Genomic DNA, 22,921 nt, shown 5'->3' with positions numbered 1-22,921 from the left:
CTCTGTTTCTTATGATGTTGCTTGAACATTTTTCCCCCCTTTCATGCTGAGGTAACTGGTGATGTGACTCCCAGCAGGTCTGTTTTGTGGCTCATTTCCTTGCTAGAAAAATGAGACCTGAAGGAATAAGATTATTATTCCACATATGTGAAAATACTAGTTGTATTAATAAATTGTGATTTTACACCTCATTCCTGCTGACAGGAATTCAAGACACATAAACTATAAAAGCAGGAAGAGGCATAAGGGAGTGAAACATACTGGCTGATTCTTCATATCTAGTGACTGTAAAAACTTGCTTTCAGGCCTGTGGCAAAAGGTAGTTATAGGTGGTGAAAACAAATTGGATAAATGGGGATTTTGTACTGGCTAGATTAGTAAACCTTAGAAACAGCGATAATATAGCCTTGCTTTCTTCTTATAATAGAAAGAACACAATCCAGAAGGGGGCTGAATGCTTCTACAAAACCCTTGCAGCATTTAGTAGAATTATGTCGATTGTATATTGCATCTTCTGGCATGTCATCTGTAAAACAGCTGTGGATTGATTTGCTTTTGTAAATTATTAATGTCCTCGTGATCTTTTTTTCCTTGGCCATACTGTCTTTTAGAGCCATAGAGATGAAGATTTAAAGGTACCTGGTCTGCCTTTTCTGATGCACTGCCCTTGCTTCTTTATAGAATGGCATCTCACTTCATAGCTAAATGATATAACACACTTTATTACTGGGATGAAGAAAGCTCTGTTGAATATTTCTGTGACTAGGTAATAGAACAAAGATTTTATTACATCTTTAAAAATAAGTCATAGCATTTGCATTAGTCATCATGAAAAAATACTGTTATTAGACATTTCAAAATGCATTGCACAGAATATAAGTTTATCCAAAGGGGCATTTAAAAGAAAGATAACCTTACTGTGTCTAATTTTACTTGCATTCTCATCTGACTGGAACTAAATAATTTCTGCTTTATACCAATACACAGATGGATCAGCAAGACACACTTTTACTGCATGGACCAAACTGCCTGCTTTCATGCCTCATTTCTTAGAGTGGTTTTAAGCCAAGAGAAAAAGTTTCCCCGTATATGTATAAAAAGTCAGATTTTTTAGCATTTTTTCAGCTAAATACTATAGTCAAAGTGACGTGTTTTATTTTATATCTGGTGGTGGTGGTGGTGGTGTGTTCATTGAGGAGCAACCTGACTCTACACAAGTTAAATTTTATGAAGAGGACAGTATATTAAAAATAATTGATTTGAGAGTGGCTAAAAAAAACAAAGGAAGCAAAAGCAGAGAGAATGACTATGTGTAGTGTTACCATATCCGTGCATTGTGAGATGGTAAGATGGGTTGATTGCTGTGCAAACAGTCTCTCTGAGATTAGATAAAACCCAGAAGAAAAACAAAATACAAAGCAAGCATGCAAATGATCTGGACTGCTCTAGATTCACAGACAGCTAGACATGTAAGTACAAAACACTCACTCTGTAAATACAAACTGATTCCGTCAGGTTTACTATACAGTACTTTAGTAGTAACAGACAGTTGAAAACAGCTTTCACTTAACCGCGAAATTAATTTTAGAGGGAACAAAATGGTGAAGTACTATCCTGGAAAACAGCAATAGAGGTATTATATTAAGGAGCTAAAATTTTCTTTGGCATGGTAAAAGGGGAGAATTGAGTTTGCCAACCTATTTACATGAAGTTTCACCATACTGTGGCCAGTGCGATGATGTTTTGCACAGTCTACTTTTTACATAATTCTTTTTTTTTGTTTTTCAGTATGCCTTCATATAAATGTTTTATTCAACATGTTGCATCTGTGTATACAACAAATAATAATAAACACAAACAATGCAGACAAACTATTTGCATATATGTATGTAAATTCAGTAATACAGACCAACAGTTCTTTGATACACAAAACCTACTACATGCAGTTCATCCTTGCCATCCTCTTCCCCATGCAACAGGTGAGAAAAAGAGACAAAATTAATGGAAGTAACCAAAGCAAAAAGACCCTTTTGCTATGTTTAAACAGATTGTAGAAGAAATTATTTTTAGGACATCTAGTCATTAGATTAAACACACATATGTATTTAGTCCACATAAACAATAACAGAACTAAAAAAAGTTGCATTTCCAATATGAACTAATGGCTTACAAAAATTAAATCTGGCCTTAATTATAGCTCCAAAACTGGTTGGCAGATTTTAATTAGCTGGGATTGAAAGTTTAATGTTGAAAATAATACCTATGCAGCATCAGGCCATGAACCAGATCCTCATTGCATGTCTCAGCCAGTTCTCCAGCCCTGTCTCTCCCCAGGCTCTTAACCTGGGGAAAGCAAAAGGAGGACTGTGGGGGACACAAACACATGTATTACCTCTTCGTGAACTCTATGAAATTTAGATGAGAGACAGAGAGAACATGTAGCCTTCAGCTTTATTAGCCTAGTCAAAATATTCTAAATTGCTCCTCCTATAATTCTAGAAAGATTGAGGATACCTTAGGGACATAGTAGATAATACAACATCAAGGCTGCTGTGTCCCATAGATCCCCCAGATTCAGCGTAAGCTCACTTTACCACATGATTGGTTTTGTTCTTGCTTGGTTTTCTCAGGGATGGTACAACCCCCCCCCCCCCCCGGACCAGATGGGTTGAAACCCTAAAGGCTTTCAACAAAGTGGTGTTGGGTTCCCCCTCTCCTCATTTAGAGCTAGCAGGCAAGGGGACAGTCTAAGTCAAAGTTTCTTGTATTTTTATCATAGTATTAAAGTAGCTTTGTATTTTTTTTTCTTTATATGTAGATTTGGACTTCACGTTGGCCTCATCCCCCCAAGAAAAACCCAACATCAAGTGCTGGCTTGCTGTTTTTATATTACAGATACAAACAAGGAAGTCTAACCTATCCCCCAAAAAAGAAAAAAATCCAGTTTGATTATCTAGAATTTAGCAGCTTTATAGTAGCCTCCTTCAACAGTGTACTAAGTGTTGCTTATAAACACAGAACACATGAAAACTGGCATAAAGAATTTGTTTAGACTGAATCAGTTATTCAGCTGAGCACGTTAGGAGTTTGAAATAACCAGTGGGCTCTGTTCGGGATTTCAGCATAAAGACATGATAAAAGAAATTGCCAGAAATACAATGCTAAAAAAAAAGGAATGGAGGACTTCCTTTTTTATCTTTAAATATCAAGATAACAGCAAGAGGCCAAGACAGTGTTCTCACACAGAGTTTTCCAGACTGAGGTACAATTTGGTCCTTGCTGCCATTTCTGAGAAGCAAATACCTTCTTAAGCATACCAAGAGTACCCATATTTTCAGTCTTCTGAAAGCATGTGACTAACTAATTAACACTTCAATGGCATCTCTGTGGTATTGTCTAAAACTCATTTTTCCCCCTAACATTGGTTTCACTGTTCATAAATGACACACTCAAAGTGTTGATGGTGTTTCTCATAAAATGATCCAAGGCTTCAATTTTATAATGTTTTTGATTTCTTCTAGGTTCATGTAGGAGAAGGTACAGTATACAGAGATCAAGGCAAGGCACCTTTAATCTAGCAATTTGGTGGGCATATTATCCTAGGAAGCTGGGTAGAGATACATACTGGGATATTGGTGAGATACATAGGACTGGACTTTGCATGCTGAGCTAAAATTAAAAATAAAGTTTTGTAATATGTCCAGTTTTAAAACTTGTTTTAAAACACCAGAAATATTAAACTATAATTTGTAACTACCCTTTGCACTGGTGCTGCAAAAAAGAACACAACAACATCTTTGCCCATGCTTTGCTAAGTATGTGTGGAATTCAGCCAAAAATAACAATGGCATTAAATTCAGTTCCTTAAAAACAGGAAAGGATTATATTTGAAATGGACTTAGGTAGCACAATTCTGGTTAGTCTTATCTTTTTTTATTGGTGGTGGTTGTTTTTCAAATAATGAGGATTTAGTAGATGAAAAATGAGCCTTAATTCAGGCCTACAAGGCCTACAGAGTTCTTTTGACCCACTTTCCCAAAAATGAGTGGGTCTTGCTCGCTGGGCAGGCAAATGTTACCATTACCAGTAAGCCTGTGATATGTATAAAACACACACACAAAAAGAAACTATAGGGGCATGTCAAACACTCTTTTCAGAAAACTTTCTCTCATTGGGTGTGTTTGACAGTCTTCCCTCCACTCTGATGCCAACCTCAGGAGCACAGTATCTGTTACTAAGAATATTCACATTTAATCAATATTGTAAGCCAGAGACAACATCCTATTCTTTATAGGTATARTTTGCAATAATAGATTTTCGAAGGTTTCCTGATTCCCTGATTGCTTTCAAAACTGAGCCACCGGCAACACTTAAGTTATATAGAAACACAATCCCTGCAAAAGATCACAGACAGTGGAGCGAGCAGCCTTATAAAAAAGGGAAGAAGAGAAATCCATAATAGCACAGGTTTACAGCAACTAACTAGAAATTACTTGATTATTTGTGTGCTACAAAATAGAACTTAAACACATGGATTTTGCTGAAACTGGACTCAAAAAGGGATTATGGGTAATTGTCAGCAGGCAAGGTATCAAGTCTACTTGTGAAGTATGTCATTCACATGAAGTGTCACAGTCACAGAAAAGATATTAAAAAGGCATTCCAATATCTGGTAGGGCATTCCACGGTCTGAGTTTAGCTGGTTTATCCAGGTGTCTTCTTGTTGTGGGAGGAGCTACATGTTGAGATTTATCCGCTTGCAACAACTTAGTTCAGAAACAGCAACGAGCAAGTATTTCACTTGCCTCAAGCTGATCCACGGACACTGCAGAGGGAAAGTCTGGCAAGGATAAATCACTCAACTGTACTCAGGACTCAGTAAGTCACAACACCTGTGAGGATCTGGCTATGTGGTCTTACTCTTGTTAACTGGTTTGCCGCCATTCATTATTGCAGATGCACTTGTGCTTTTACTTGGAGTTACCCCAGCCTTTGGCACTGTTTCTCCAATATCATGCAAAGATGGTTCTCGATACATGGCAACTAATGGGAGAAAAGACAAAGGAGAGACATTTTTAAGAAAAAGTACCTAAAATAGGATTACTTTTCTACAATAACTAATATGTTAATATACTCTCTGTTCCTCCTGCACACAAGGGAAATTATTTATACTTTGACAGAAACTTATTTTGCATGACTGAAATCTTTGCTTGACCCTCTAAACTTCTGTCTTCGGTTACATCTGACTTAAAAACACTGTAGGAAACTGTATGTTTGCCTGTTGAATGAATCTATAGAAGCTGCAGAAATTAAAAACTGGTGTTCTATCTTTGCATGAGGCAGAGACACAAAATGTAAATATTTTTATATAGGTATATATAAATATATTTGTATATATACACAAATTAAATATTCTATAAGATTTTAAAAGTAAAATTCAATGAGACAACATCGATTGACTTTTATGAATGAAATTATATTATAAAATTGCCTAGACTTAAGCATTCTCTCATAGTCCAACACTGCAAGACCAGGCTTGGGCCCAACTCTGCAATATCATTTGTACCTCTGATTCACAGGTCTCAGGAGCTTAGCCATGACCTCTTCCAGTCTATATTGAATAAGTGTGCAGGACTGGCCTGCAGAGGGTATAAAAGGTGGTTGGGGTTTTTTTCTTCCTCCTTTCCAAAAATTTTCTCAGCAGCCACTAATCTCCACTGAATTYAGAAGTGCAGAAAACTCCAATTTAACCTATTAACTAAATTCTTAGAGGAATTAAAAGTTTGCTCCTGGGCTTCAGTCCCTATCTAACCACTTTAAATCTTTTGAGGAAAATACATGTGTTCAATTACACAGTTCCAGCATTAAGCTGCCTTAATGATTAATGCTCTTGGATAATTCAATTTCATTTTCCATGTCACTGAATCAGGTAATATTTCCACTTATACCTAACTTCAGTAGCATTTATTTATATCAGAGCAATGTTAAAAGAGATGTCAAAGCCGTCAGAAGAAYTAATCATCACACTATGATTTCGGGGCTGGCTGTGTGCTGCCACAGAGAGCACAATCCCTTCATCCCTTGGCTAATTAGAGTAGGAGGCAGGAGCATCAAAGTACTGACCTTGATCTTCAATGGTGTGAAGTTTCATAATAAATATGAAGGGCCCCAAAGCATCATTAACTAATCAAATACATAACTTGTTCTAACATTTCCAGTGACACAATCTAAATCCTTTTATGGCTTCTGAAGGTCTGAAATTAAATGTCTTCTCTAGAGTACATGAGGCTGGTTATGATCTATTTCTTCAGAGTGAACCCCCATAACTGGGTTTAGGACACTTCTCTTTGCTGATTAATTAAAGAGCATGATGAAATAAAACCATGACCCACAAAAGTATTACATGAGACAGAACTATAAGGTAAAGAATTACATAGTAGAGCTGTAATATTTGATGACTCTGGTGGGCGACGTAAAGCAACTTATTTCTAAGCCTTGCCTCAGCTGTTTTGATAGAGTCTGACCAACATTTTAAAAGTCACTTTTTCCTAATCCATATGAATTGATGTTGCTTTTAGAAATGCACTGGCTTCCTCCCACACAAATTGTTAAAATTTAATATAAAGTGATTGACATATAAACTGCAGATACTGTTGAGAGCTCCTGAAAATCTTAAGACTTTTGCAAAGCAAAGGAAGCAAAAAGGCTTCAACCTGAGTTCAAATATACAGTTAAAACACAGGACTCTTCAGATTCTTTCCTCATGGTGAAACTCTAAAACATTTAACAAACTGATCCCTTAGATCAAAAATCTTCAAAGTTAAAAGGTTAAAAGAAAGACATGGCACTGCTAATTAAAGCATTACTCAGGTGTGTGTTTTAAGATGTTAACTAATGAGACAATTTTCAGAATGACTGAGGCTATGTGTAGCGATAATCTGAATGAAATGCTGTCAGGACGAGAAGCAAAAAGCAGCACAGGTGAAAAAAAAAAGGCTTGTAGAATATATAGGATAAATCAAAAGTTATATTGCCAAGATTGAGAATGGGTGACATCATTTTAATATATAACGTTAGTATGACTTTTATTTGCTTCTGTCCTGGCTTAAAGGCCAACTTACAGAAGATATGTGCATTACACCACCTGGCTAAGTAACACAGTATAATTTATTTTATAAACAGACCTTTGTGTTTTGTATTAGAAAGCTCTTATTTTGGAATGCTGGCATTTCATCTGCTCCATTTATAACTCCAATTATCCTGCAATATCCATTATTTCACTCTGCTTAATGAAAGGAGTATCTCTCACTGCAAGACTCACATGTTTGCCCCTACCAAGAGATTATTTTAAAAACAGCACAATGCACTTCAACAAAAGATTTCTTTTCTTGTAAAAAACGACCTCTTAATCCCTTGAAAGACTGTTTTTACATATGCCCTTTCTAGCATCTCGATGCCAAAGCACAAAACCACACCATGAATCCTGGGAACTGTCATTTGGAATGGCTCCTGCGTGTGGCATGCACATTCAGAAATGGTATTTTAGAAACCGTTCCCTCTCGTTTTGTGATATTTATAACAGGATCTTAACATTTTAGCGCATCTGGCAGTGATGGACTGAACCTCACCTTCCAATGGCTTGGGTAGAAAATGAGCTGCTGGTTTTGTTTTCTTCACTCTGTTTCCTTTCATGACCTGCCCTTCCTTGTTCAGCCCCAAGAACCAGGCCCTACCAGATTCCTGTTGTCTGTAGAGCATGGATGAGTAGATTACATAATAATTTTCAAAAACAGACTCCTTAAATTTGCACTCCGGTGTAAAAAGTTCCTGTGGAAAAAAAAAAAAGTGTTAAATAATATCTCAAAAGTTCTCTTTCTGTTTTGTTAACTCACAAATAAATTTTGATTAGTTTAATATATGACCTATAATAAGGTACTGCTTTGAGAGCAGATCTGTCTTCCTCTAGATGACCTCCAAGTGAAGTTACTTTACCTACCGTGGACAGCTCCATTTTCCCATCTGTGAAACAAGGGTAGTATATTTTCAAACTACGGAAGTAATACAGGCACAAAAAACTATATAAAATAYAGGTATAATTATTATTGTGTTTATTTTTCTGCAAGGACATCCTTTTAAAGATTAAGAAAGTCTATGTTAAAAYGGCACTGATGACAAAGCAATTCTTCATTTTTAACATATTTGGCAGGTTTAATAAATGCGACAAAGTCTTCCCATGCCTTATAACAACTCATATTTGACACTTAAAAATTGCTGTTACTGACATATTAAAAAATAAATCCTAGAGTGGACATGGCCTGAGACACCCCAGGAAAACACCCTTCTGATGCACAAATATCTGTACTAAGAAATTATAGCTCCTACTGACCTCCTCAGTGTTCATTCCAATACTGCTAAAACTTCTAGAGCACAGTAACCAAATTCATTTAACCTTTTTTAGTAATAGAGTAATAAAATAGTGTCAGCAGAATTTAACAAAATCTGTTTAAAAAATCAGCAGGCTAATAAGCCAATAAAATTAGATTTAAACTACCATGAGAAAAAAGGATTCTGTGTGAATGTAGGGTAATGATTTTCAGTCTTTGGACATATCTACAGAAGCCTATGGGAGATGTTCCCACCACAGAAAGGAGGGGGTTGAAGTGGGAAAGTAGAAGGAGGCTTGCTAAGCTTTCAGAGCATGAAGTTCTCAGCCCTGAATTATTTTCTCCAATATTTGCATTTCTTTCAGTTGCCCTTCCCAAGAAATACAGTTCTGGGGATGTCAAATATTTTCACTTCTCCATTCATAGCATTCTTCTTTTTCTCATTTCTTTTTGCTCCTGGCCTGAAGCAATACTGAGTTTAYACTAGACAGGTAACGTGTTCTCAGGGTCTCTGCCCCAGCTCCAGCTGCCAACATATTATAAGAAGTTCACAGCTGTTCCTGTCACAACAGATCTTCTTTGGGGAAATCAAAGTCCTTAAAGACACAGTACCCCATACCAGAAAGTACAGGGGAAGCACTTTTCTGAATCTGGACTGCACAGCAACTTGAACAAGGGTTGCAGAACCAAGTGCTCTTCTTCTATTATTATGGGGTATAAGGCATTTGTATTGCAGCAGCTTAAGTTACCACCTGTAAGCAAAGCTGTCTTAACTGATAGCATGCACACTATTAACTTGCTCACTTGTGAAGTAACTTTTAACTTCAATTTAAAAAGATTAGCATATTTTATCCAGCAACAGACTAAAAGCAGCTGGGTAATATTTTATTAACTTGCCTGAAAACAGGTTGCTTGCTTTGTTTGAGCAAGCATATTCACAGTGCCTCTAGGTCACAGTGGTTTACAGGATGCAAAAAGGATTCTTTGACATATGCAATGGCCGTCTTTCTGCACTACCACATCTTTAGCACCTATGTGCACAGCTAAATTTGTATGAGCATGAAGAAATGCAAATATAGTCCATACTAGAATCACTAATGACAGGAAATATCCAAGCTGTACCCTCTCCTTTGCCACAGGGCTTTTTCTCTCACTCTTCCAAGACTTTAGGATGTCTGCTATTTGTGTTACTCTCCTTTCTCCTCCAGTGATTTCAAATCACAGAAGAGCTCAACAAGAATCAAAATAAAACCAAAAGACAGGATTGCATGCTAGAGGGAATGCCGGTTAAACCCTGGCATGACCATTTATATTTGTGTCATGTTCCTGGGCTGTTGAAACAACAGATGCTAATCAGGAAATGCCTCCACAAATTTCCTTATTACCTGCTTCACTGCAAATTCTACCCACTTTGTTCTCCACCATGCTTTTCTTCCTCAYAAAGCCCAGTAAACACTACTGCTGAAGCAATACTCACTTTTTGTTATAAACGAAAGCTATTTGTCATTAATGCTGCCCATAAACTGTATTTGTGTGTTTTCCCAAACAATATCCATTAGGATACTTAAACAAGATTCCTTAGAAAGGGCATTGTATCTCACCTCTGAACCAAACCTGGCCCTTCTCTCTCCTCATCTCTTTCATATGTACCATAGTTTTTCTGACAGTGTACAGCATAAGAAGCTTTAGGTATGTACTTTAGCAAGTCAGAAAAATGGATTATGCCAACACAATTACTTGGCTACTCCTAAGTAGCCAAGTAATTGAGTAGCCAATCCTCCAGACTGATAGACTGGGCAAACTGGTGTCACTACTATTTCTTAGTTATAAAAGCACAGCAATAATCTGCTAATTTTTTGGCATAACTGGAAGAGCCAAAATTGAATGACTATATTCTTCCCCAAAGTATTCCAGCTATCCTTCTACTCCAGATGTCTTGATAGTATCACAGCTTTGGACATGGTACGTTATCCATCCAGTGTACTAGGATGCAATTCTGCCTTGGATAATCACTCAGTCAAAAAGTCACTTAAATATATGCCTATATTAAAACATGCTAATAGTTCCTCTGATGTGGAAGAAGAGTATTCATGAATGAAAATGAAGCACCTGATGATTACTATGCTCAACTGCAGCCATCCATTCCTCTGAGGAAAGGACTACTCAGGAGGGCGCTTCTGAAACAGGCACCTCCAGCGGGGCCCAGGTGGAAGCTGAATATTTCTAAGCTGAAGAGTGACTCCTAAAGCCTTGCCTCTGACAGCATATCAGCTGGCTGAAAAAGCTGTAAAAGCACCTATGTTTTCTCCAGTAAAGCAGCCACAGCACCTAAAATTCTGCTTATGCATGTCCCTAGGCCAAATCTAACTTTTTATACCTAAGTCCAAATTCAGTAAGAGCTCTTCAGAAATGACTAACGTGCTAACAGCACTGACTTAATCCATAGCCAGCCTTGTTCAAAACCATTGTAGGAGGGAAAGGCAGGACAATGGCATTTTATAAGAGGAACTCTATGGTGTGGGTACTGCCTTAGGCTACCTGCCTTCTAATGCAACCTGAAAGAATCCAAATCTGCATCTGACTGACAAGAATCATTTAGATCTTCCTTGCAAGAAATAATTTTGGGGTTTTGATCCCAGGACTGTCTTTGCATTTTACATTACAGAGTCAATGAATGACATGCAAAACCAAAAATGACATGCAAATAAGAACTTGAGCACAGGACTTCTCTTCCAAAGTCAGTGCTCAGATTTAACCAGTAGTCTTATATAAACAGTGGGGTTCTCCTACCAATGCAACATTTTAGAAATAAAGTGTATGCCAACTGCCCATTTCCAAAAACCCCAGGAGAGGGGTTTGGCTGTAAACTGCAATCTGATATAGCTTCCTGTGTCCTACAGAAGTGTAGGGTGTATTAAACTGCACCTTGCTGTGAAGAATTTTCATTTGGATATTTTTGCTAGCTTCCCATCAATCTTTTGCTTGATGTGAATCCTGTTTGGAGATGTTTTAATTCTCCTAGTTGCTGTAGAGTTAATAAGCATCACAACACACAAGTTGTGGGTTCCCCTCGTGGATCCAAAAAGTTTTACCCTTGGTGAGTTCTTAGTTTTGGGGTCCCCCMCCCAGTGTTGCCAAATCTTAATATTTTACTAATACCTCATGGTTGATGAAGTGTTAACTCATGGAGTCATGTGGTGATGTCAGAATCTGCTTCAATTTAAGAACAAAGCACAAATAAAATTAAAAAAGAGACATTATGTGTCAAATTTAGGATTGCCTGAATCAATAGCCCGGTTACCGATGTTTTCAACACTGAGATATAAAGATTGTCAGAAGGCAATTCAGAAGACAACTGTGATGAATCCCTACCAAGTAACATCTATGCCTTTTGGTCAACTGCAGGCTAAAGTTTGACAGGATGAAGCTAGGCCTTCATGTGAATCAAGAATATGACATACTCTAGCAAAAGGCTACAGTTCAAAATCAAACCACAGCAAACTTTATACTTACTGGCCCCCAAAACCGTTGAGTAAATAAAAATATCTGAATGAGGTATTGACTAGTTGTGTGTTCAGTTTAGCTAGCCTTAATAAAATTACACATATCCATTTGCAGCCATTGTCTTTCACTTAAAAATCCCACAAAGCATGGAGTTTTTCTATTATAGCATTCAGATAGAACTAAATTATACAGCTGTGGACTAGATACCTACTCTACAAGTCATAGAGTTACAATAGTAAAACCTTGCATGACAAGACAGCTAGCCACAGAGCTTCTAGATATTATTTTAAAATTACATGAACACCTGCTGCAATTTTAGACTATATCTTTGTTCAATAATCAATCGATAATGAACTGTTGGGGCTGAACAAAAATAATGTTCCTAAGCACATCATGAGGGACAGGATAAGGCCAGGGCTCTACCAAGGTCATCAAAAAAGTTCCAGGGACAAAGGTGTTTACGAAAGTTGCCTACCTTCTACTCCTGTGCCTTCAAATCTGTTTAAATCTGCTTTTTATTCTGCTATATAGGAAATGAGGGTATCCTTCTAGTTACAGCTCACAGAAGTGATATAGCTAACAGTCACCCTCTTGAATTGAAGCCAGAAGCAAGTAAGGAGCCAGTGGAATCCTCTGGGGATGGGAATAACACGTCTTGCTCATCACACCACGCAGCAGAAGCACAGCTGCAGCCTGGACTAGCTAGCGCTTTTCAGTGATGCCAAGTAGGACACACAACAGTAAGACAAATGCAAAGAGGCTGCCAAGCAAAGAAGAGCTAGTCAGACCAAGCACAGTAAAAAAATAGCTGATTACCGGTCCTCCTCAGAATTCAAGACCAGTTGAAAAGCTTAAAGAATCCTGTTTTAATACTATTTATTATTTGCACTTAGGAGTCCTTTCATAGAACAGGAGCTCAGTGCTTTAAAAGTACAGACCAAGCAGAGTCTCCCTGATGTGAACACCTTACAATCTACTCRGAGACTGATATAGGATGTAAAGAAAAAATTAGGCACATCTGAGTAACGATCTCAGTGTGCTAGTAGCTGGTTATCAAATTTTTTTTGCACGAATGATGACAAATGAGTTTTAGGGAGCGATTTGAGAATGGACAACATTAGTTCTGCAGAGGCTTGTGGGAAGCTTCTGCAAAGTGAGAAAAGCAGCATGAGAGTAAGCACAAAGGTATTTTTTGGGTTAGAGGCTAGGAACACAGGAATCAAAAGGAGGATTTGACATTTTGATAGTGGATGAAAGGGTTGGAAATGACTCATGAAGAGCCCTAAAACTGAAGACAAGCAGTTTGTCTTTAATGAGGAGAGGTGCTCAAAAGAGAAGAGAAATACAGTTAAAATAATGAACCTGGGAAATGAACTTTGTGGCAGACTTCTGACCTGAAGTTGTGGGGGTGGTAGTGCATTTGTCAGTGCAGGAGGGGAGGATGCTAGAGTAATTGAGGTGTGAAAGTTTTAGTGTTGCAAAAGGGTAAGAGGTCATATCATAGATATATTTCTGCAGCAAGAGCTGTTAAGATCTGGAGGCTTCACCTGCATGTGAGAACTAGAAAATATCTAGAGTGATATTTCTGTTACTTAGAGGAATTAGACCACATCCTTACAGTATACCCATTTGACAAATGCTTGTAAGCATTTGGTGTAAGAGAATACTGTTAGTAACTTGCAACACACACACACACACACACACACACACACACGAGTCTCTCAGGATTTCCCATCCATGTTACCAAATTTTTCCAACTCTTCAGCTGGCCAAAAGGTTACAGTTCAAAATGATCCTCTTCAAGAGTTCCTCTCCAATTAGCAGAAAACCCATCGACACATGGTTAGATACTTTCTTGAGTAAAGAGAAATTTATATCACCTTCCCTGCTTTTTTGGAAGATGTTTTGCAGCACTGGGTCTAAAAGCCCCCTAACGGGGATGTAGTTTTTACACATAAAAGCAAGAACAAATAAAGTTGGCAGAACTTCATATGTGGAAACTGGCAGACTAAGATACTGAGGAACAGGAAGACTCCAGGAGATTTTAACTGCCTTACTACAAACTTTTCAGTGACTTTACTAACAAAACCTCAAAATAAATAGCTGAATCTGCCAATTATACAGATTATCTATCAAAGCAGCAAATGTTCAGAAGTCCGTGCCCATAAGCTTCTTATTCTTCAGACAGAATATTTCCCTAATAGATTGGAATAGTCAGAGAACACCAATATTGGCTCTTCAGAGCTAGCGTTATTTCTGTTCTCCAGAAGGTCCCTAACATATGGGCTTAAAAAAAATTAAACACAGGAACTGATATCATGCAGACAATAAAAAGGGATGATTCTTGCTGGTTAAAGTATCACTGAGAGTGCAATAAGGATGTAAGCATGTCAAAGTAAAACTTCTAGGTGTAATTCTCTTCATTCATTTTTGAGCCCTTAAAAGATCTTAAGATATAACTATCAGTACTCATAAAAAAGAAACACAACTTTTGACTAAATTTAGACAAAAGTAAACGTAAATCAATGCTCTTGCAAATATTAGCACTTACTTAACTGGGATTCTAATTAGCAGTGATATGACTTGCAATATTAATGATGTAGCAATTCTTTTATTCATGTACACTCATGAGCTCTTATAATAAGGTCATGAATAAAACCCACATAGCACACATAGAAACAAACTAAGAAAAAAAACCCTTGGACAGATTTCTGTTTATTTGAGATGGTATTGATTGCAGCCTGAATTTGGCTTCATTTTCTGTCCAGATTGAAACAGAACATAAAACAGCTTGGATTACAAAAACTTGCTTGTTTCATAACAAAAAGTTGCTTTGCTTACAACAACTAGCAGCTACGGTCATATTAAAATATAACGGATTACAGGGAATAATATTTTGTGTGGAAGGCAATGCACATACTTTTCACTTCCACATAGTATTTGCAAGACTAAACAATGATGTCAGATAATAGCCCATTTCAAATAATAAAGAGTGATCCCAAATTACTACTTACATACACTAGCCAGGAGAAGTCTTATATATCTCTCTTCTCATCACATAGACCTTAACACTGTATCATAAGCAATGCTCAGGTATTTATGTTCTTTTGATCAATACCTACAATTCAGAGTCATCAACTCAGTGGGAAACGTTTGAAATAATAGAAAAAGAATTTTCTTGATACAAGTGTCTCTGAGATTGCCCAGTTTTTAAGGGTTAGGGCTGCCCAGTTTTGACTCCAAAAGTGAACTATTGCTGACGGCCCATAGTGCAGATCTGAATTATGGTTCTCAGATAAAGAAAACAAGAGGGTGGTGATTATAAACTAAATCAAGGTTCCTTTGGGGAAGCAGCCTGGAAAGGGCAACTAAAGCTTAAAACTATTTTTGTGGCATTTATGTGCCTCCCTTGTGTTGCCTCCCTTGAAGAAAGGAAGGAAAATGAAGTTTAAAAGTATTAGCGATAAGCCAGATTTGTAAGTGTGGCTTTCAAATGGGCTGCAGCCCACCCACAGGCATCATGCATTTTAGCGTGTGGTCACGTGTAACATCCTCCTTATCCTCTGCAGGCACACAAGGGAGGAGGAGATTATTTTTCTGTTTCAGTTCTGAGGTGAACTTTCACAGAAATGTGTACTTTTTGGCTGTGTTTAAAGGAAATGCAGTCAGAATCCTTATATCAGAGAAATGATATATTCCTTCTTTCTCTAAGAGTGCAGTCTCCTTCCTATCTAATCCTCAGCACCTAGCTTCCCTTAAAATTTAAATGCAGTAAAATGTTACTTTAAGGTTTCAGCTTAAGCACCAACTATAAATTCTTGCCACATCAACCCAGAAAGATGTCTTTTATCTGCTCTACAGCATCTGTGATTAAGGAAACCCAGTATCAATAAGAAAGGCACATACCCTAAGAGAAACTGTGTGCTCTGCAGGGAATATTTTCTTGTGCTACTATTAAAGRACATGTCAGAGAAGAATGTGAGGAAACCAACCCATCCTTCCCAGTCACTTCCACTCAGAGCAAACATAGTTCATCAGCTTGTAGACAGCACCAGGTTCTCAGTGAGCAAAGGTCAGCACCAAGGGAAAATAGGACAGCACTAAATTAAGAGGCCGAAAGGAAAGATTTAACAAAATAGCTGTAGAAACAAGCCACCATGGTTTGGGGAAGGAATTCTCATCCAGCTGCCCATCGATCTACTGTTCCATCCACAGGTAAATAACGTAGGAGGAATACAAATTACTCTCAGATAGAGACTGAATCTTTCCAAATGACAATGGATTTTTTTGACACAATTTTACCCAGCCATTTACAGTCATTACTGGAAACAATCTTCTGTCATCCAAATATCTCAGATAATCTTAACTATCATGAAAAGAAGCAAAGCTATTATTAAAATGACCAGGTACCAAAAGAGAACCAAGGAGGATGACTCTTTCTTACCAGGTACCATTAATGAAATAGGTGTTCCTCTGCAATACACTGTAATGTTAGATAAAGAAAACTGATTCTAGGGTTTGCCACCAACTGGTACATTAGCTTTAACTAGCTACTGTTGTGCAACATTGGATGGTGCAGTATATTTTTATAGTGTTATTACATAGTATTTGCAGACCTCCCTGAGTATAACAGGTATGACATCTCCCTAGCTATCTACAAATGCAAAAGTAAACATAAAGAGGGGGGCAAATGCAGAGGTATTTTGTAAGGTATACTTTAGATTATTTCACTTCTACTTGTTCCTTCCAAAAGATGTGCGAATTTATGAAAGTTTTAAATTGGTGTCATTTACAAGCTGAGGAGCCAGAAACAGTTGCAAGAACACTCAACTTATAAGTGGCCTACTTTAGTGTACTCATTTTATCTCTTTTCTCTTCTTTTTACAGTTGTGAGCTTGTTTTTCTGCTTGCATTCTTCTTTTATAACCTCTCCCTGAATGAATTATACTGCCTAAAAATCAACTATTATAAATGATGGAGGCTGGAATGAATAAAAGTCAATTACGCTAGGTCAATTATACGAACTTCTTTCTTGGATGCTAATGTCACTTTGTCATTTTTTTCCTCTTTTATGCTGGGTCTCCATAAGGAGAATGTGAGAGGCAAGCCCAGATCATACTTCAGTCTGAGGAGATTAATACGAGGCAAAACATTCTGTAAGAAATGTTGTCAATTCTCTAAGAAAAAAACATAAGTTTTGTTTTAGTCTCATTACTCACAAAGGCTGCAGTTGACCACTGAAGGTTGGGATGTAAAGGGAACAGAGATCATTTCTCAGGTGTTTGTTATTTAACTCTAGTTATACAGCAAATAAATACACATTTGGGGAGAAATTTTGGGAGAGGAATTCTTTGCTTTCACTGCGCGTCTCGTCTTTTACCCTCAGGCACGGAAGGACCCCTGTAAATATTTAACAGGCTTTCCCCTTTTGCTTTGAAAACAGTTTTCAAGTATGAAGACAAAGTGCCCTAAATCCCTTCTTCATTCTACTCTCCCCATTTTCAATGAGAAATGGATATCAAACCTGAAAGATGGCCAAAACCTGACAGGCTGAAAGACTCTTTAAATATTCTGTACTGTTTCATGTTGTGTATTTTCATTCTTTCATTGAAACATCTACAGCACTATTTCACTTAAATATAAAGCCTATAGAAGTATGGGAGACACACCGAGGAGTGCCTTCCACATAGGAGACTAGTTAACCACATAATGACTGTCCAGAAATGGTAACATAAGAGCAAATTTGCCTGTCCTTAAATTACTCCACCCATCATGCAAACAAAAATTCCTTGCTGATGTTTTGCAACCAAAGTACAGAAATTATACATATACATACATACATTATATATACACAGACACACACACACAGCATGCATGTAATCTTTTTCACTAAACAAATAAGAATAGGCTGTTTTCACTTAACAAATTCCACTTCACCCAGAGCTCTCAAAATAATTCCCAATTATTATTTAATTAAGTTACCCAGCATCTAATTAACTATTAATTCAAGTATTTCTTTTCAGAAGAGTACCCTAAAGTACAAGAGACTCAGACCCAAACATTCAAAAGCTGTATCAAAGTGAATCAATACCAAAGACAAAATAAAATCCATTCTGGCTCCTGTCTTAACTAAACAGTTAATGGGAAATAAAATGTCAGCCACAAAAAAGTATTTTTGGAATGGCATCATGGTTTACCAGTCAGAAGTGATGAAAGCAAACAAGTTAGACACTCCTGAGCATATCATTCTTTACATGTTAAAAAAAAAGCAGAAGCTTAATGTATCATCTCCCTTTAAATACGAGATGATTGTATGCAGCTCCTAACATACAGTCACTAGTGATGCTTGGTTTGGTAATGGATGGGTAACAGTAGGATGACTATAGATATATCTTCATGCTCAGACAAAATTTCTCTTGTAGCAACAAGCTTATAAATTTTAATTACTGACAATATGAATATATAGATGTGTTGCAAGAACTAAAAAAAAAGAATAAAATCAAATTGGTAGCAAAGGATGAGGGCTTTTTTACTCACTTCACTGTTACAATATGCATTGCAGATCCAAAGAAAAGTCCTACTAAATAGCTTTCATAACAACAATAAACAAAGCAATTTTTTAATAAATAGCTGCTGGTGACTGAGTGATACATCAATGTTTCTATTTGCTCAAGATGTTAGAAATCTGAAGATTTCCAATAGAAATTTTAGCCCCTTGTTCCTAAACTTCTACCTCACTCACTATTATAGCATATTCCTTTAACTGTTCTGTGGAAAGTCAAAGCTTAATATTGCATGGATAGCAACATATTGATCCTAGAGCAGCTTCAGTCTATTCATTAAACATCTGGCTGAATAGTAAGAGATGTACAAATATCGAACTTTTAACTCTTCTAAACTGCATCTGAGGAATGCAGACAGCAAAAGGAGAAAAAAAAAACATGCACTTCTTTTTTTTGAATCTACGACACTTTAATGGGAGGGCTTTCTAATTCCTCTATATCCTACTGCTTTCCAACAGAATTCATTATACCATACCACCGCGCAGTACACTTTTTTGCAAAGAGGCTCAGCTGCAGTGAATATGTTTCAAAGAAAGCAATGAGGTTTTGTATGAGAATATTTTTGCTTTTACTAGTGCTTGGCAATGAACTTACATCACCTGTATTCATGAGAAATGGAAGATGTTCCTCTATGTCAACATGACATAAAGAATGCATTTTTTATTGACTTGAGTGGCTAATTGCAAAGATAAACTGAGAAAGCATATATTACTATAGAACTGTGTGTATAAAAACAATTGGAGGCAAAAGATCAGGGTCAAAACTGTAGCCTACACAAGAGCAAGTCCATCTGTAGCCCACCTGGGTGGGACACCACCTGACTGGCAGAGGAAACACAATCAATACCCAAATAAATGTGTTCCCTATACATCACCCATAAGAAGCAGGGGCAAACTGCTGAATGCCAAAAAGGCTACTTTTTAGGCCTTAAAGACTGCCAATTGATGTTGTATAAAGCATGAAGAAGCATGGTGCTGGAAATACCAGATTTTTTGATTTCAAAGCCATTGAAAACATAATTCTTTACCAGTTTCACCAAAGCTGAGGACAGTTTTTCATAACTTTCACAAGAAACGTACGGATCGAGCCATATTGCACACAAACACTGAAATTTAAGGGATAATTCAGAAAGGCTGGAAACAGGCTGAACTTAGGCCAGTGACTTCAGGTTACCACCATCTGATGTCTGGTGATGCCTGGAACGTTACCTTGATTACAGTTGCCTTCTCAGAGAGCAGTTACTTTACCTGTATGTTATAAGCACTAATTTATCACTTGGTCCCTGGCTCTGTAGACCCCAGGGGTCCTTGACAACTCTCACAACTTTGCTTTACCCTTTTTACAATTTACCTGTACAGTTCCTGGGTGGTTCTCCATATTAAAACTCCTGTTATCTCTTTAGTCAGGCTCCTGCTCTGGCCAGTGCGTCCCCCAGCAGGGAAATTCAGATGAGGACACACTCACACGTGACCCAGGGTGCAGGAGAGAGGCAGCTGGCCCCTGTCTTTTCCCTTTACAAACTTGATTCCAGACTTCAGTGTAGTCACCAAAGATGACAGAGATATATCCTGAGACTGGCTGCACACTGAAGAAGTTGAGATTTCACCAAATTTGGTTTTGAGTGATATCTGATAGTCCCKTATTCTCTCTTTCTGTCATTTCTCCTCACCAATTCTTTCCCATTTTCCTGTTAATATATATTTACCTGGCTATCTTTTTTTTTTCTGTAGGTGCCTGGGTCTTACAGACATTAAGAAAACCCAACAAAGCAAAATAAAACAAAAAAAAAAATCACAGGGCAAAAAACCAAGTTTGTTACTTTGAGATTAATTTGGAGAAATAAAAATTCTCTGCAAGGAAAAGTCAATGGTGTCCCACCACTCAGCAGTGTGCTTTAATTCCTCTATCACAGATTTACTTTACTTTTCCTAGATATGTAAACTAATTTATTGGCTACTGCCACATTATCAGGTGCAAGCTATGCTTTTGCAAGATTGTGTGTCCTTGCTTACAGGATCTTTTTTTTTTGCCTTTTCATATTTATCGATCTAAGATCCATTTTTCCTGTCCATTTCCCTCAAGTCTTTCAAGAATATTTTGAAATGTATTTTCTCCTTCTCCCACAAAAATAAAAACATCAGCATTTTCAAAAAGTTTTTACAGGCCATACGAACTCCTTTTTCCTGAGAATGTCACAAGGATTGTACTTCTGTTTCCATGCCCATATACACTGAGGACTGTATCCGTCTACTTTCACATTAAACTGGCATCAAACAGGGCAAAGATTTGACTTCCTGCTTATACTTTTATCTTCTGAGCTACAAACACACACCTCTGTTATCCTCAGTTTTATCCAGGTTTCTAGTTTTCCCACTGTGTCCCAAAGGCATTGCATGGTATGCATTCTTAAAATATATCAAAACTGTATATATGTTCTGGTTTTATTCCTATCTTTTGTTTTTTGATCAGTTAACAACCTAACAACTTTTTATATGAAGTGGGAGCTGTTTTTCCATAATTCATATGCACAATCCCCTTTGCTTCACATGAGTAAGCCTACTGCTTTTGTGAATTAAGAGATTACTTTTATATCTGAGGAGCTAGGTTTGCCTTAGTGAAAATGTACAATTTTCGTATAATATTGTTTTAGATACTAAAGTAATATTGTGTATTCCATCTACACTTATGTAGCACTTGGCTGTCCAGACAATACACAGTCTTTAGTAAAGAGATGTCAGACATGCATGAGAAGTAGATAAATGAAGGATTTTTCTCGTGAATGAGCTATTTTTTTACAAAGGCCACTAAAACCAACTGAATTAGTTCACTAATTTCAATTTCTTAAGATCGGGCAAATATGCAAATAAGATGTTATGCATGCTAAATTTGTGTGCAATTTGCTTACATTTCTTTTAGCTTCTGCCTTTCACATTGGTCCGGATAGATACATGTAGCTCTATGTAAGCCCATGTATAGGAGAGAGTCTGTTTTTCAACACTTTACTCATCACAACTTAATTGTGGCCTCAGACTTAAATAAAGAAACAAAGAGAGTTGGATTTTTATAAAATTCCCAGTACTGCTGCCTTTGTATAGTCCACTGGCTATTTTTTCATGCTGCTCATAATTTCTTACAAATAATTATTTTCAAACATAACCTCAGTAAAAGGAAAGTTAAAACAGGCAGCCTTGAAACATGAAGCCTTGGACTTTTTTCACAAAAGCATTTGCACTTCTCTAGGTGGGAGGGGGTGAAAGATGGTACAAAAAATGTATGATTCAGGATTCTTATGATTCAGGAGTATGTTTCACCATATGAAAAGAAAGACAGAACAGTAAAAAGGTGACTTATTTTTCCTATCTTGCAATATTTTTAAATTTCTTTTCAACAGAATTGAAGTACATCTCTCTTTTGCAGATAATAGGAAAACACAAGATGTCATTCATTTTACAAAAATATATTTCTTCTCCTAACTAAAACATTGTACCAGATCTTGGGATTGAAGGAATCAATTGCGTACACTTTGTATAAAATACATACGTCTCCTCCTTATATGACCAGAATACATTAAGTATTGCAGTAGTCTTTGACTCAGAGATTTAGATACATATGAGCTCTGCTGAAGTCCACTGGAGTTGCAAGCAAATATGGGTTTTCCACTGGGATGTGAGCTCTTGCTTAGACTGAAAGACTCTCATGATCGTTCTCATTTGTGCTGACTTGTGATGGCCCCAGAGGGACTGTCAGACTGCCACGTCTCTGACTATGCCCTCTGATGCACTGACATCTCTCTTGTAACAAGGGGCAAGCCTGCAAAAGTGGCTCTTTCCATAGTGGAGTGAAGTGTAAATGAGAAACAAGCTTTCTGTGCCCATAGTCTCCAAGTGCTAAAGTAATGACAGAACAGAGAGAGATTTCAGAATGCATAAAAGCAACGATTTTTGGAAGGAAAAATCAAAGGGTGGGTGAAGAAAGGGAGGTTTGAGCACAATAAATGTAAGATTTTCCAAACTATTTTCTGTGTTATGCTGCCTTGTTTTCTTTCTTTCTTTCCTTTTTTATTTATTTATTTTTTTTAAGACTAATCAAGATGTGAATTTTAATGTTTTATCAGTGGTATTTTCTCAGGACTTTGTTCACACCACTTCCACTCCTTTGCAAGGACTTTTGATAGATAGTGAAGAAAATCACTGAGCTAAAGGACTATTGTTTATCATTCTGTTCAAATGTCTCACTTGTGTAATGGGTTGAGTATAGAGATGTGGGAAAATAATAGCTAGGAGACCAGGTCTGCTCATAGAGTTGGTTGGAGCTGCTGTATTTCATGCATCAAAATTGGGTTTGCAGAGGCATTATAGGAGAAACCATCTAACAGAATATGCAACTGAGAGTGCAAAACTTACAGTAGGTGATGCCCGTCTTCCACCTCTTCAGTTTGCCAGTCACGTTTTTTTTTTTTAATTGTTTGTA

At 37.2% G+C, this 22,921-nt stretch overlaps 1 protein-coding gene across 4 annotated transcripts in view; it reads right to left on the bottom strand.

Annotated features, from left to right (window-relative positions):
• Nucleotides 1-4,560: 4,560 nt before the first annotated feature.
• Nucleotides 4,561-22,921, bottom strand: part of FGF14 (fibroblast growth factor 14) — a 422,090-nt gene continuing 403,729 nt past the window's right edge. Inside the window, exons 4-6 of one of the 4 annotated variants that reach the window (XM_026066535.1) lie at nucleotides 7,629-7,827; nucleotides 4,921-5,043; nucleotides 4,773-4,825 (exon numbers count right to left, since the gene is read on the bottom strand). In XM_026066535.1, the coding sequence (XP_025922320.1) occupies nucleotides 4,773-4,825; nucleotides 4,921-5,043; nucleotides 7,629-7,827 (375 nt within the window). Of the gene's footprint in view, nucleotides 5,044-7,628; nucleotides 7,828-22,921 lie in introns of all 4 variants that reach the window. The other 3 variants (XM_026066536.1, XM_026066537.1, XM_026066538.1) reach the window with 3 other exon arrangements.

Source organism: Apteryx rowi, unplaced genomic scaffold, assembly GCF_003343035.1.
Source record: "Apteryx rowi isolate R43461 unplaced genomic scaffold, aptRow1 scaffold_242, whole genome shotgun sequence".
Classification (NCBI taxonomy): Eukaryota; Metazoa; Chordata; class Aves; order Apterygiformes; family Apterygidae; genus Apteryx; species Apteryx rowi.
The sequence above is the reverse complement of the archived record's forward strand: the minus strand, read 5'-3'. Positions and strand labels throughout refer to the sequence as shown.